This window comes from Petromyzon marinus, chromosome 21, assembly GCF_048934315.1.
Source record: "Petromyzon marinus isolate PM22_M1 ecotype Great Lakes invasive population chromosome 21, UKy_Petmar_22M1.pri1.0, whole genome shotgun sequence".
In the NCBI taxonomy this organism is placed as follows: domain Eukaryota; kingdom Metazoa; phylum Chordata; class Hyperoartia; order Petromyzontiformes; family Petromyzontidae; genus Petromyzon; species Petromyzon marinus.
In genome coordinates, this window is record NC_133687.1 from 14,211,722 (window position 1) to 14,226,789 (window position 15,068).

The 15,068-nt window shown below is 46.6% G+C and overlaps 1 protein-coding gene across 1 annotated transcript in view; it reads left to right on the plus strand.

Annotated features, from left to right (window-relative positions):
- LOC116944580 (AP-2 complex subunit alpha-2-like) overlaps positions 1-10,974 on the plus strand; it is a 51,235-nt gene extending 40,261 nt beyond the window's left edge. Inside the window, exon 23 of the mRNA XM_076068620.1 lies at positions 373-10,974. Within this exon, the coding sequence (XP_075924735.1) occupies positions 373-450 (78 nt within the window). The 3' untranslated portion in view covers positions 451-10,974. The remainder of the gene's footprint in view (positions 1-372) is intronic.
- The last annotated feature ends 4,094 nt before the right edge of the window (positions 10,975-15,068 follow it).

Sequence of the window (15,068 nt, forward strand, 5' to 3'; positions counted from 1 at the left end):
TCGTTTTTTGTGCCTTGTATGTGTTTTGTTGTGTGTGTGTGTGGGGAGCGGTAAGCGCAGCGGTTAGTGCGCTGCACTACAACCCCTGCAGTCCGAGGGTTCGATTCCCGCTCGTGGCCAACGCTGGTGGCGATTATCTGAGCCGTTCCTAGGCTTCCCCCCCTAGGTCGAATCCAACTCACATGAGTACCTACCATTGCGTTGTGCAGTAAACATTCTTAGGGAGATAAAGGCGGCCGGGCCTGGTGCTGGCCACCCACACCATCGTATGCCATGACGATCTTCATAGTTGCTCGTTAACAGCGCTTGCCCCAACAGTGTTGTCTTTGTCTTTTTTTGGTGCGCGTGTGCGTTGTGTGCGCGCGCGTGCAGATGTACCGCCTCACACTGCGCACGAGCAAAGAGAGCGTCTCCAAAAGGCTTTGCGAGCTCCTCGCCGAACAATTCTAAACTCCGCTCTTCTCCATTCCCCCCCCCCCCCCCTACCCGTGCGCGTCTGTTTCTCACGCACTCAAACGCTGTCCCTCCCCTCCTCCGCCATGCCGCCTCCTTCCTCTCCACATGTCGTGCCCATTGTCGTTTCCTCTCCCACGTTCTGGTAAAGGCCCCCCACCCCCCCACCCCACCCGCTTCGTCCGTACTTTCGAATGAAAAATCGATTTGGAGGGATTCCCTCCACCTCGTCCACCGCTCCTGCACCCACCCTCGTGTCGTGGATTCACGCTTCCGAGATCTTGCTTCATCGTTGCTTGCTCCTCTGCTCGCTCGCTCGCTCGCTGTCTCCCGCTCGCTCGCTGTCGCTTTGTCCACATCATATGATCTCTAGAGCCGTGTATATCTGATCTCCCCTTGGCTGGAGCCTTACATCAATTGTGATTTATTCTTCCCCCCCCCCATCCCCTGATCCTCCCAGGCCAATTGTAACCCTCAGCCTGGAAATCTTTTGAACACTGAACCTGACCTTCATTTCCTACCCAATCTTGTCCTTGCACCCAGCTCTTAATACATTCCACTGTTGTGATTGGTTCCCCCATTACATTGGCCGACTGAAACTAAATTAAAAAGCTTCCTGATGACTAATCAGGTGTGAGCGTAGGGAATGCTTGAGGCTCAGAATAAAGCTAAAGTACGCTGCGGCTGTGACAGCGATGGGAGGGGGGGGGGGGGAGATTTTGGCGATTTTTTTTGTCTCGTTTGCGGGCATTCGGGGCTTGCACAGTTGAACGGGCCTTGGTCACTCATACTCGGATTACTTGAGTAAAAGCTACGCGTCCGATTCCGAAGAAATTTCGCACGTTATATTTCCGTACACCATTTCAGACTTCCTTTTCACATCCTCAAGAAAGTGGGGTTTTTTTTTGCACAACTCGAGGCCATGGTCATGTGTAGGATGTTCCCCAGAATAGTGGTGATGCTTTAAATGCACTTATAGTGTTACACACACAAACTCACATGCACACGTATGACAAGATTGCACGGGAAGAGTGATGGTATTTAAAAAGCTCTTACGGGCAAGAGATTAAAAGACAACAGGATTGGCCAAACGAGACATGTTGATGATTCATTTCCCTGTTACATCTTTAAGAGTACCGCTTTTCCCTCCATACCTTCTCTTCGCATTGTGTCGACGGGCACACACAACAGTCGTGGAATTCCAAGGAAGCTATGAAAGCAATGACATTGTTGATCCTGTTAGCCGCTTCGGAAGGGGGTTGTTTTTGTTTGGATCTTAATTATTCGAACTAAACTGTTACATTATCATGTCTTATACAAATATGCCCAGGCCGAAGGAGAAAAATAAAGTACGTTGTTCTTACCTGGGCTTAAAAATATATATAAATACATGTGAGAAATCTCTCCGCGATTATGAAATTCACCTCGCTATAAGTGGAGGCAATACCTCCTGCTTTGGCAGTAAACTATTGGGGAAGGACTGCAAACTGCGTCCCCACTACTGCAGTGTTCAGCTACCCCTCGAGAATTAAAAATCTGCACCAATTTAAAGCGGTGGGGGGGGGGGGGGGGTGGCTGTTTAAAATTTAAATTATTTTTTTGTTTGTTATCGAGCAATTGGCGACAAGATCAAGAAAGTTGACTTGCAGCATCTTGTTTTGGGCTTGTTACACCACCACCCCTCCTCCCCACGTTGTACAAGCGAAGTTTCACCCTGTAGATGTCTCTACTCGAAGTTTTTGTTTGCAATTCAAGACGGAAATGTCTAATCGCGGAGTTCCACCGCCTACCGTAGCAACAGTTTTGAATCCCATTACAGCCCCCTCCCCCCCCCACATGCTTGTCCGTCAGCCAGATCAGCAGTTTGGTGTAGCAAACGACGTGGTAAACTCTGATGGTACCAATCTCTATTTATGGTCCCCGTATTCACGCGTGATTGATAACATTTTGACTTCAAAATACCATCTGTGGTTATGGACCCTTTAAAAAAAAAAAACTAAATATCCTAATATTTTTTTGGTTTTGCCTACTTGTCAATTGCTAACTAAATGTTGCGAGTGACACGTTGTATCGGTTGCTGCGGACAAGTTACCTTCTCCCCATGGCGTTGCCCTCGAAAAAGAGCTGGCCAGCTCAGTGGGCCTTCCCGCCCCACCTGCACCCCCGGGATAACCAGCACACAGAGATACAACACAACCGTTTGGTCTGGGCGAGTGCACTAATTTGTCAGAGTTGTTGGTCGGTGCCGCTTTGGTAACGCGTGTATTGATTGCTTAACCACGAACGTGATTTCTTTTTTAAATATGATTCGTGATTGTATCGCGTGTGACCCCGATGTGAGCCTGTGGACTAACTTCTATCACTGTCGCTTCTCAAAAGCCAATGTGATGAATTATATTCTGAATGTCTCGCGCGCTTCATGGTTCTAAAAAAATGCAATCGATTAAATATATATAGGACGTCTTTTTTTAAATGTTGACGTATAGACCGATGTCGTTTCACGTACCCCCCCCCACCCTTCCTCCTCCTTCATAGCTACCTCCGCCCGATCTCGTAATGACACCAGAACTATTTCGGCAAACGAGCGGCCACAACCTCGATATCCTTGCCCTGCATGGACGCAGCTGCACGTGGATAATGTTACGAACTCATTCATGCATCATTTATAAACGCCGTGGGGAGTGAGTTACAGGTGGTGTTCGGTGATGTGTCCAGAATCCTTTTATTAGATAAGTGTGGGACTGGGTTGGTGGGCGCGTGTGCTTGTGTGTCTTGCGAAAATTGTAAACGAGCGGATGATTTCATAACTTTTCGGACACGTGAACCAGACAAGAATGTTCATCGAACTTCGTCCGTGAATGAGCCTAACTTCAACCACTGCCACTTTCGAAACACGACCACACCATACATGCGTTGGCACATGTATGTATAAAGTACACAAGCACATGTGATATTAAAAGGTATGGCATGTAATCTATCGGAACACATGTACAATTCAGTATGTTTAATGCTTATATATTGTGTGTGTACTGTATACATAAGCCTAATAATAGTATACGTTATATGCGATGTATATTTGAGGATCGGATACATTTCCAAGCACTGCCCATACACAAAAAAATATATAACATGTATACTGTTGATATAATGTGCGTGTAGATGGTCATATGATGTGTAAAAGTAATTGATCACATACCTGACTGATCCGAGTGTTGCTCATCGGTGGTGGTGGTCTTCAGCCAGTTGTCGGGATAAGGGCATTTAACTTATGGTACAGAGCGACTTCTGATTCCAAACCATGTTCGCACCCCCCTGCTGTGCCAAAACATTTGTTTAACATCAACGAGCGAGGCGTTTTACCGATCCCGGATGGACAATGAGTGATTTCAGCTTGGAGGGGATTTTTTTTGCAAACCTTCGTGTTTTTACGATTGAGAACACCACAGCCGAACTAGTTTGAGATGCGCCACCCGCTTGCTTCTTATCCGCTTGTACAACAGTACCCCGATTTACCGTCCCTCCTTTACGTCGTTTCGCAACTACGTCGTCACTTTATTATTCACACCGCTGCTACCTGATTTGCGTCGCCTCAACCTCACACCAAACTCACGTCGCTGACAGCATCATCATCATCCGTCCTCTCTCCTGTCCCGTCGCCTCTCAGCCTTCGCCTCCACCACCCACCTACTAGCTACCCTTCGATTTGACGTCGATTCGATATCCGTCGTCGCACCTATTTCAGGAAACGCACCCCCGAAGTGAACCGGGGCGTATTGCCGTAGGCGACAACCACTTGACCGTCTACACACACATTCATTACGGACGCGGCGATGTGCAAACCCAATAATGAGCGTACCCACCCAATAATGAGCGTGCCCACGCAAACTCTATCATTGATGCCCCGTGGTATCCACGTTGGGTGGGATGCGCCTGCCAGCCAGGTCGGATCTGACTTTGTTATTGTTTTTAATGGCCATTGTGAAACCCGTCGCATGTGGCGATGCCCCCCCCACCCCCACCGATTTGCTGTCCGGCTCTCGAGTTTCTGTGAAAGTGAGGATCCGTGTTGAGCAACTTCAACGCTGTCGTTTGTGCTGTCGTGGGTTTTTTTGGTGGTGGAGGGGGGTGGGAAAAACAACTCTTGGTTGATTTTTGTCTTCCCTATCCTTAAAACCCAGTCCTCCCCACAATGGTTATTAAATTATGTGATTCAAGGGTTATTACGGACTATATTTAAAGCGGCTCAACACAAGTTGCATGGTTCTGCAGGTGTGTGATATCGTGTGGTGTGGTGTGGCTTCACAGTCCTGTGTACGTCGTTCGTGTGTAAGTGAACATGTGTACAGGTGTAATGTACGTGTGTAGTTTAATTGTACGCAGCTATGCGCATGGTTACGCGTGTGTGTAGGATGTGTGGTGTGTACGGGTTCCTATGCACGGATGCGCACGTGTATTGGACGGGTGTGTGCTCATGTGTGGTGGAGCGGTTTCGAAGTGGTTAGCGCACCCCGCTACGAACCCGGCGTCCACAGTTGGATTCCCGCTCACAGCCACCAACAACCAGGTGACGATTATCTGAACTGGTGCCGGGCCTCCCCTAAGTCGAATCCGCCTCACGAGTACCTGTTGCGGTGTGCAGTAAACATCGCCACTGGGGGGGACAAAGACGTTCGGGCGTAAAATGTTGGCCACCCACCTCGTCGTGTGCCATGGCGGTCTTCACTGGGGCTCGCCAACAGCCTATCCCTCGACCGTCTGTTCAAGGCTTTACGGGGTGGGTGGGTGGGGATATCCGTGCAAATCTGTGGTGACCCGTAATCGATAGATGTGTGCACATGTACACGCGTTTTAGCAGGGTGCTGCCCCCACCCCCCCTCCTGCTTTCATTAATTTGCCTGTTAACCTGAAGCCACTGCGAGCTTAAACAACAATCACTCTATTTTACAGGTTGCTCAACGGAGTTGGACAAATACATCGCAGTCAATGCACGTACAGCCCTAGTAGGCCAGTGTCCTTGACTGCAAGGCCCGCGGGCCACTGTCGGTCCCTGGTGACCTTTAGTGCGGCCCCCGATAATGCACCAATGTGAAAACACCACCCCATCGTCAGCGTGCTGCTGTCAAACCCAGCAGTGGTTTCAAATACGTGGCGAACCTCCTCACACTGACGATGTCTTATCGGCGCAAGTGGCCTAAACCTCTGAAAATTGTGAAGAACGCCGATTTATATGAACGGGTCTTGGGTCGCCTCTAGGTTGACTCAAACTCACGAGAACCTGGTGCAATGTGTAAACATTGCCACGAGGGAGACAAAGGCGGCCGGGCGTGGTGCTAGCCACCCCCCCGTGTGCCGTGCCGGCATTCACAACATTGCAGTCGAGGCGTAGACCCAGATAAGAGGTGGTGGAGGAGGTCGCGGTTATATTCGCAGATTTGGAGTTACATTTTTGTCAGCTGTTGACTTTTACACCAAAGGTAAGAAATTGAGAGGCGGGTATACAAGAGCCCAAAAAACGAAAAAATTACTTTGCCCAGTATGCTGCATACTGAGTGGCAGCACCCTGTATGTATGTTATTTATGCTGGCGTGTGGGTTGTGTGGTGCGTGTATACATGACCACGTGTGCTGCACGAGGTGATTGCGCCGCCAGTAGCCAACGCTTGGTAGCACAACGTGAAATCTGTGATATAGTACAAACTAAGCAACCGTTAAACCCGCCACCACCCAACTCAGCCAATAAGTAAGGTTTGTCACGTAAACAAAATATGCCAATTCGTTACTAGTTCAGCGCACCGGTGTGTTAGAGAGCAAACCCACAACATTTATCATTCGAGTATGCCGTTTTGCCAGTAATTACAACTAGCATCATCAGGCAGCATGATTTACTAATTGGCTGTGCAGGATGGTGGCGGATTTAACGATACATTTAATGCGATCTAACCCAAAAAACCTTATGGATAACAGGGCTTTCGCGACCAATATTAAACGTTTGCTTTAATGCATGCACGGCCATGTGCAATATGAACATCCTCTTTCGTCTACATTGCTTTCTAGGTATCGATTTCAATGTACTGCATTTTCCCTATTTAAACAATCCAAATCGTAGTGTTAACCGTTAACCCAATGGAAATTGCTTAAATGTGTTTCTGTTTATAAATGGATGTATGGTGTAACGCGGTGAACAGACGGATCGCTTGAGTTCTCTTTTAAGCGAATCGGGAATCGTCTTACAGTGAAATTGGGGCTTGAAAAAAATGTGTGGCTGATGATTCACAACATTTATGGAACTACAGATATCGGACACGCACGTCATCATTCAAATAATGCACATGAACTTAGCATTATAAGAACTGTAAAAAAATCCTGTTATTTTCACTCTGTACTTCAACGTTGTTAGCAATGTTTACTGCATGGGTTCGGAACTAATTAAGGATTAAAAATTTGCAGTGTTGATAATTTCCCGTGTTTATCTTTATAAACACGTGAATGTTGATCGCGTTCCATGTATGGCACAAAATGCTCAATATAATAAAAAGAAAACAGGTTCATGTAGTGTCTGGGTTAAACCGTAAAACAAACTGAACCAATGAAAAGTTTTGAGAAGGGGCCTTTGACCAAAATCACTTGGAATGTGCACAGTTCTCGTCAGATCTCGGAAGCTAAGCGGAGATAACCCTGGATAATTGTGTATCGGCTTGCAGCATGCAAAACGGATTGTTGAAAGCTATAGGGCCCCAACGATGGGCAGTAAGGGGCAGCGCAGCAGAATCCATTGTTGTACCATACATCTGTCCCCGCCTGTTCGCTTCCCACCTTCACCAAGCTGCGTCGTGAAGTAATGGCCAAGTAACCCCCACGATCACCCGCACGGTGTGGGTGTGGCCTCGCCCAGCAGTGTTTGGAGAAGGAATGCCCTTTGTAGGATGTGCATGTAATTAAGTTAGCCCTTAGCAGTCCTCTTGGGTTAAGACTCTACCCCCAAAGATAAACAGCCCCCCCCCCCCCCATAGCAATACGGGATTTAATTGGTAGATTTCAAGTAAAAAAATCACTTTCTGAACGCATGGAGATTTTACCGTACATCAATCGGTGAAAGCCGAATACATATGTTTACATTTTTTTGAAAGGAATACGTGAAAACGAAAGCTAACCTTGACGAGCCTCTCAATGAGGACGCCTTTGCGAAGTGCGAATCCGGCACGGGGTTACGCTGTGACCGCTACCGCCTGTAGACGATGAACCACTGCAGCCCGGCCACGTGGCCCGTCTTCACGGTGGTGATGTCATAGTCGATCGTGATGTCATAGTCAATCGTGAAGCCGCCGCATTCCATTGGCTGCATGACCACACTGGTTCGCGGGGTGGGATGTACTTTGTCACTGGCGGAGCCAGTGGGGGAGGGGGGGTGGCACGTGCCCCCCCCCCCCCCCCCCCCAATGATCCGATCGAAATCCCTAATTTCGATCGGATTATCGGGATTTATTAGGAATAAAGCGGCATTTTGGGACTCCCACTGCCACTGTGGAGCATATTATTACGTGCCAGGGACTCTATGAGATGATAGGACAATAGTCTGAGTCCATAATTGGCAATAAATAACGGCAAAGCAGTGAAAAGTGACTCAGAATTGTGCGCAGTTGCGTATCCAGTCCACGACTTCCCTGAAGGCATTCACCTTCAGCGAGCGCGATGCCGATCACACAACGCGGTTCGAATTCGACTCTCGATCGATGGCTGCGCCATCGCCGCTCACGCGTCGAATAAAAAGCAAGGGACAAGTCCTTACTAACAACTCCTTACTAACAACTCCTTACTTACTAACAACTCCTTACTTGCTAACAACTCCTTACTAACAACTCCTTACTCACTAACAACTCCTCTATCATTTCTCATTGCTGGAGGAGTTGCCCCCCCCCCCCCCCCCCCCACATGAAAATCCTGGCTCCGCCATTGTACTTTGTAGCGATCGCTTTCCGCTGGTCACCATATATACAGGGTGGTCCAAACTCAAGGCCGCAGGGTTATTCGGTTTATTTTAACACTGGCATTAAAACGTTTTAACTGTTCAATGCGTTAAATTTTCGTAACTGAGCAAATATTATACACGTTCCCTGTTAAAAGTTGTAATTAGTTTTTTAACTGCATTATCCATTCTTAAAATCGTTTATTAGAAATGTGTTTTTCACATATATTCCATGCAATCATACATATGACACCCCTTTACAGACCGACGCTGCTAATTTATTATGCACACTAGCAATTGCACTGGTGATAATAAAATATATTTACCTTCGCTTTTCCCCCATGCAAAAGATATAGGTGGATACAAGATATACGTTACATGGCTACCGTCCAAAGCCGTGGCCGCATTGGTCCTCAGCACTGGCCGGAAAGACGACAAAAAGTAGGAACTGTTTATTGTCGTCGCGTTGTGAATGCAACGACTCACAATCGCAGAAGCCTATCCCATTTGGCAAATAAAGTGATAATGACAACAGATGGAGGTGGCCAGGTTGGCTCGGGGCTTTGAGCTGCCACCAGCTGCGATTCTGGGTTTTCAAGTTTTATAGCGAGTTGTTGATGTTCTCAGCTCAGGTATCAATAACTAACAAAAACCAACCACGTATCTGGTTATGTGCTCAATTTGGCTCCGTGCGTGCTCGGAGAAAAAAAGAAATATCGGTTTGACCGATAAATATTTATCTGTGCTTGTCCACAGGGTGGCCTAAAAGTCAGGACACATGGGGTTATATTTATTTTAACAAATCACAGGGGTTATTTTTTTAATTTCAACAAACGTTCAAACTGACTGCCATTAACATCAATGCATTCATGAATTCCCTTTCGAAAATAATTTAGGAATTTTTAGAGCTTTCGATAGACGTAAAGACGAATTGAACTCGTTCGTCTTTTGTAAAGTGTCTTTCCATTTTTGAATGCCATCTGAAATTGGAAGACAAATACGTATAAATAATGATAATAGCTAAAATATTAACTTAAAATTTAAATATTTCAATGCCAGTGTTAAAGTAAATCAAATAACCCTACGTGTCGCAGAGTGTGTGGGAAAGTGCTTCCTTCTTGGCGGCTACACTGCTCTGGTAGAGTTCTCAATGCATCATTTGTCATAATTACTAGTCAGAATAAAATACCTTCATGAACATGTTACCTTACAAGCTTTTCCCCAACTTCCATTGGATTCTTCGTCTTTTCACAATACTGACTACGATTGGCATTAAGTCTCGGGAATTATATTTTTTGTGAAAGGAACATAACGTGCCACGTTGTAATGCGTTTAATCGGATCACCATGTCTGATTTCTGCAACGTGATCTTAAAATATTTTACTTCAGTATCATGTAAACACACCGTCCGTTTTTGTTAGCTCATTGTGAAATACGGGCAAGTGTAGATTATTATGGCGCACGATCATTGTCGTCTTAAATAACTCCTTAAGCCTTTGATCGTCTTTGATTCGTATTAAAGCAGCGCACAACGCATGATGTGTTCGGGGGATTCCGATAAGCGACACACTTTTCCGAGACAACTTTTTATTTACTTAAATATTACTTCATCGTTTTTATGATTAATAAAATCATGTTCTGGATTCACACACCGCCCCCCCCCCCCACACACTTTATTAAAACCTCGTACCTCCCACTACATCTCAACCCAATGAGGAGGAGAGTTTTCCTAACGAGTCGAGCCGCGTTGTCCCTTTTTTTTATTAAGTATATAGAGTACTGTACTTTTAAATCGCCGATCGCACTCTCTTCACTTTTGTTCTGCCGTCAAAACCGCATTGGGATTTTGTTTTGACATTTAAAGAACTCGCTGTCAGGTCAAAGCATCTCAAGCGCAAAGATGCTTTTTGCAACTTTGTTTTCTCCATCCTGCTTTTACAATAAATTATAGACTTTATTTTCCGAAAATTGTGCCTAGAAGCGTTACCACTTAATCCGATTCTATAGATTATAGTGTAACTTATCAAAGGGGATACATTTAAGGGACCTAAAATATATCGATTTGGTATACTGCACATGCATTTTAAGTGACACGTGCGGCAAACACTTTAACCTCTGCTCGCTCACACAGCAAGAAATAAATCAACTTCCAATTTCAAATATGTGACCTTAATTTTAATTTAAAAAGTGGCAACATTGAGCAACCGAAACTGAGCGAGGGGCAACGTGTTCTCCAACATTAAATCGAACCATCGTTAGACACCGCGATTCAATCTCCCTTCGGCTCTACCAGGTTAGAATTAAGGCGGTGTCATTAAATATCTTTTATCAAATGGGACTGCATCTCATTGGGGTTTAAAAAAATATAATTTCTGTAATGGAAATTATTTTTCCCCTTCCACAGTATACAGTGTCGTTATCCAGTAGCTACACGATCCTCTGTAGATTGGATGTAAAAAATAAATTGTGATTTTATTGTTATCTGAGTGTTTTTCGTGAAATCAGCCTGTATGCTAAATTACGTTGTGTATAACTACCATAAATAAATCGTTATACGTATATGTTCGTGCAATGATCCATACATTCCGTGTCTTGTGTTAATATTGTTTGTCCAGGCGAGAGATGGTTAAGATTCCTTGTCTGGGCAATTACAAAGGTCCTTCAAAGCAAACTAGAGGCAACAAACATGTCGTGATGAGGGTGCTAAAACATTTTAATGGTCAGACAAGTCAAGTGGCATACACGTCTAATGGCGACTTGACACACTTCACTTGATTTAAGACACGTTCACTTGACATCAGGCGGAGACCCCACTGCAACAGCCCCGAGTCTCCCGCGCATCTCCCTTATATACCAGCACGAGGCCACGCCTCCTTTCTCGATCATTCTCGATAGACTCTGGACACTCGCTCCACCTCTTCCGTCACCTGACCACGCTCCCTTCTCGATCATCCTGTAACCACCAGTCCCTTCGCACTCACAACTGACTCCCCTGTCATTACCTCCCGTGGCCACCAGTCCCTTCGCATTCACAACTGACTCCTCTGTCATTACCCCCCGTGGCCACCAGTCCCCTCACACCGCATGCAGGCTCTATAGTCATTACCCACGTATTACAGAGAGCAGAGTACACCACAAGAAGATGACTGATAATGATTGTAATGAGAAAACAATGGGATTTGATCGGGACATGTATAAGTGCAGCGAGAAATCCGGGTAGAGACGTAAAAACTTTGAACAATCGGATGCAACTGGGAGGAGTATCTCGTGCAAAGTTCTGGAACAAATATGGACAGAGCAACATATAAGGAAGACTACGATTAATGGCGTATGTTGAGAAAGGAGATGGCAGAGAGAGTTGGACTGACACTGTCCATAGGCTAACATTACCCATAGGCTAACATTACCCATATACTGACATTGCTCATTGACTAACATTGCCCAGATACTGACATTCACAGACTAACACTGCCCATAGACTAACATTGCTCATAGACTAACATTTCCCATAGACGAACATTGTCCATAGACTAACATTGCCCAGAGGCAAACAACTGACCAGACTAACAAGTTCTAGAGTTATCACGGGAAGATCTAAAATGAAGGCCATGATTGCCAACGACTTTAAGAAAGTACCAGACACCTGTGTCAAAAAAAGAGCTTCCCAGCTCATCGGATTCCTCCAGTTACAAACAAATATTCTGTATAACACGTAGCAGGCTTGCGCGACCAATATCATGCACAAGCCTTTTGCCCGTCCAAGGACGTGTGTGCAATTTGGAAAGCCGCGGTGACACAGACTTATTTCATGTAAAGGTTATAATCCCTTGTTCATGATGACGTTCTTTTTACTTCGATGTCTCAACAGCGTTACAGAGATCGCGTGATGTGAGGGTTCTGCCTTTGTAGTGAGGGTTGTAAGTTGACGCTGAGGAGGGGGGAGGCGCCTCGCCCCCCCCACCCCATGTGGAGTGACGTCAGCCGCTAATTATTATTAATGGAGGGGGGGTCCATTTGGAGGACGTCACCTGTTCATGATTGTTAATTAGGGGGGCTGTTCGATGTGGAGTGACGTCACCTGTTCATGATTATTAATTAGGGGGGCTGTTCAATGTGCAGTGACGTCACCTGTTCATGATTGTTAATTAGGGGGGCTGGCCGATGTGGATTGACGTTTCGTCGAGGACACACAGGCATTCTTGGCTCATTATAGTAGTAAATAATACAGGGGGGGGGGGGGGTTTGGGCGGAGGGGGGGAGTTAGATCGCGTAAATATATAAATGTGTAGTTAAACCCACCACCGCCCGACACAGCCAATTAGTAAGGTTTCTCACGTAAAGAGAACGTGCCAATTAATTACGAGTGTAGTGACTCACTGAGAGATACTAAGAGTAGGAGGCACTCTGTTTATTAAACGGCCTTAACAGTTCACACTTAGTAACTCCGGTTCCCAGTCAGGGCAGCTGGTAGACTGCCCGACTGGCGACGCCGAGATGGTGAAGACGGCGATGACGGCGAAGACTCGAGCGGCACGACGGGGATCCCACTTCACACGACAGCCTCGAGGTCCCTTCCCCTGGGGCCCGTCTTCCACTGTCAGCGTGGCCTGGCTCCGTCCCCGGCCAAGCCCCCCTTCTGGAACCTACTAGCGGGTTCTAGATGCGCCCCTTCTATCACCTTTCCCCTACATCCCTCTCTGGTCGATCACGTGACCTGCTGTCAGTCAGGGCTGCTGTAAGCTGCAGTTCCCTTCCCTGCCAACAGCCGGCGCTATGCTGCTACGTGACCGATTCTATGTCACTGCCCGAGTACTGCACGTTCAAATTTGACTGCTGCCTGACGATGCCGGTTCTAATTACTGGCAAACGTCGTACTCAGATTGTAAATGTTGTGGATTTGTTCTCCAACACACCGGTGTGCTGTACTAGTGTAGAGGATGTTCGGGACATCCTCACACACGAACACCACACAACCACGGGTTAAGGGTCACGAAGTGCGGGTTAAGGGTCACGGGGGCGCTGCCGTGTACGCCACCCAATCCGAGTATTGAGTGGAGGACACTCTGGTCGGATTGGCCCCCAGGAGGATTAGCGGTAGATATGTAAGCCCGAGAAGGGAATGAGTGTAAAAAAAAGGGCAGAAGACGGGCTATATAAGAGAGTCGATTTGGAGGGTTCGGGGTTGGTTTTCGGTGTTCAGTGGAAGTACAGTGTGAGTTGCCTTGAGAATAAAGATACTGCTTAAACCATCTCAAGTCTCCGCTTCACTAGTAACGAATGTTCTGTTTCCTTGACACTACTAAACTAATTGGCTGTGTCGGGTGGCGGCGGGTTTAACGACACGTTTATATATTCACGCGATTTAACCCAAAACAACAACCTGTATTATGGATAATACAGGATGCTTACATTTTTTAACACTTATATGGGACTATCGTTTTTAATGGAAAAAAGAACGAATAATACACTAACGTGATAACATATGTATGTAAATAGCTTCAAAGGGTCTCCAGTTGTTCGCCATCATTGTCAACGCGTGCCTGGAATCTGCTCCAGGTGGTCTCCAGAGCCCGGAGGAACATTTCTTGTAGTATTGTTGCAAATTCTCAAAAGTGTGAACACTTTTTGAAGCAACCTATATCGTGTAGTTACGATATACCGCTCCCCACAGAGCACGTGTTACTGCTGCTGTTATTGCTACCACATAGCACGTGTTGCTGCTGTTATTGCTACCACATAGCACGTGTTGCTGCTGTTGCTGCTACCACATAGCACGTGTTACTGCTGCTGTTATTGCTACCACAGAGGACGTGTTGCTACTGCTGTTATTGCTACCAGATAGCACGTGTTGCTGCTGCTGTTGCTGCTACCACATAGCACGTGTTACTGCTGCTGTTATTGCTACCACAGAGCACGTGTTGCTACTGCTGTTATTGCTACTACATAGCACGTGTTGCTGCTGTTATTGCTACCACATAGCACGTGCTGCTGCTGTTATTGCTACCACATAGCACGTGCTGCTGCTGTTATTGCTACCACAGAGCACGTGTTGCTGCTGCTGTTATTGCTACCACAGAGCACGTGTTGCTGCTGCTGTTATTGCCACCACAGAGCACGTGTTGCTGCTGCTGTTATTGCTACCACATAGCACGTGTTGCTGCTGCTGTTATTGCTACCACATAGCACGTGCTGCTGCTGTTATTGCTACCACAGAGCACGTGTTGCTGCTGCTGTTATTGCTACCACATAGCACGTGTTGCTGCTGCTGTTATTGCTACCACATAGCACGTGTTGCTGCTGTTATTGCTACCACAGAGCACGTGTTGCTGCTGTTATTGCTACCACATAGCACGTGCTGCTGCTGCTGTTATTGCTACCACATAGCACGTGTTGCTGCTGCTGTTATTGCTACCACATAGCACGTGTTGCTGCTGCTGTTATTGCTACCACATAGCACGTGTTGCTGCTGTTATTGCTACCACAGAGCACGTGTTGCTGCTGCTGTTATTGCTACCACATAGCACGTGTTGCTGCTGCTGTTATTGCTACCACATAGGACGTGTTGCTGCTGCTGTTATTGCTACCACATAGCACGTGTTGCTGCTGCTGTTGCTGCGACCACGTGGACCCGGGGTTTTATGTTCGTTTGTATG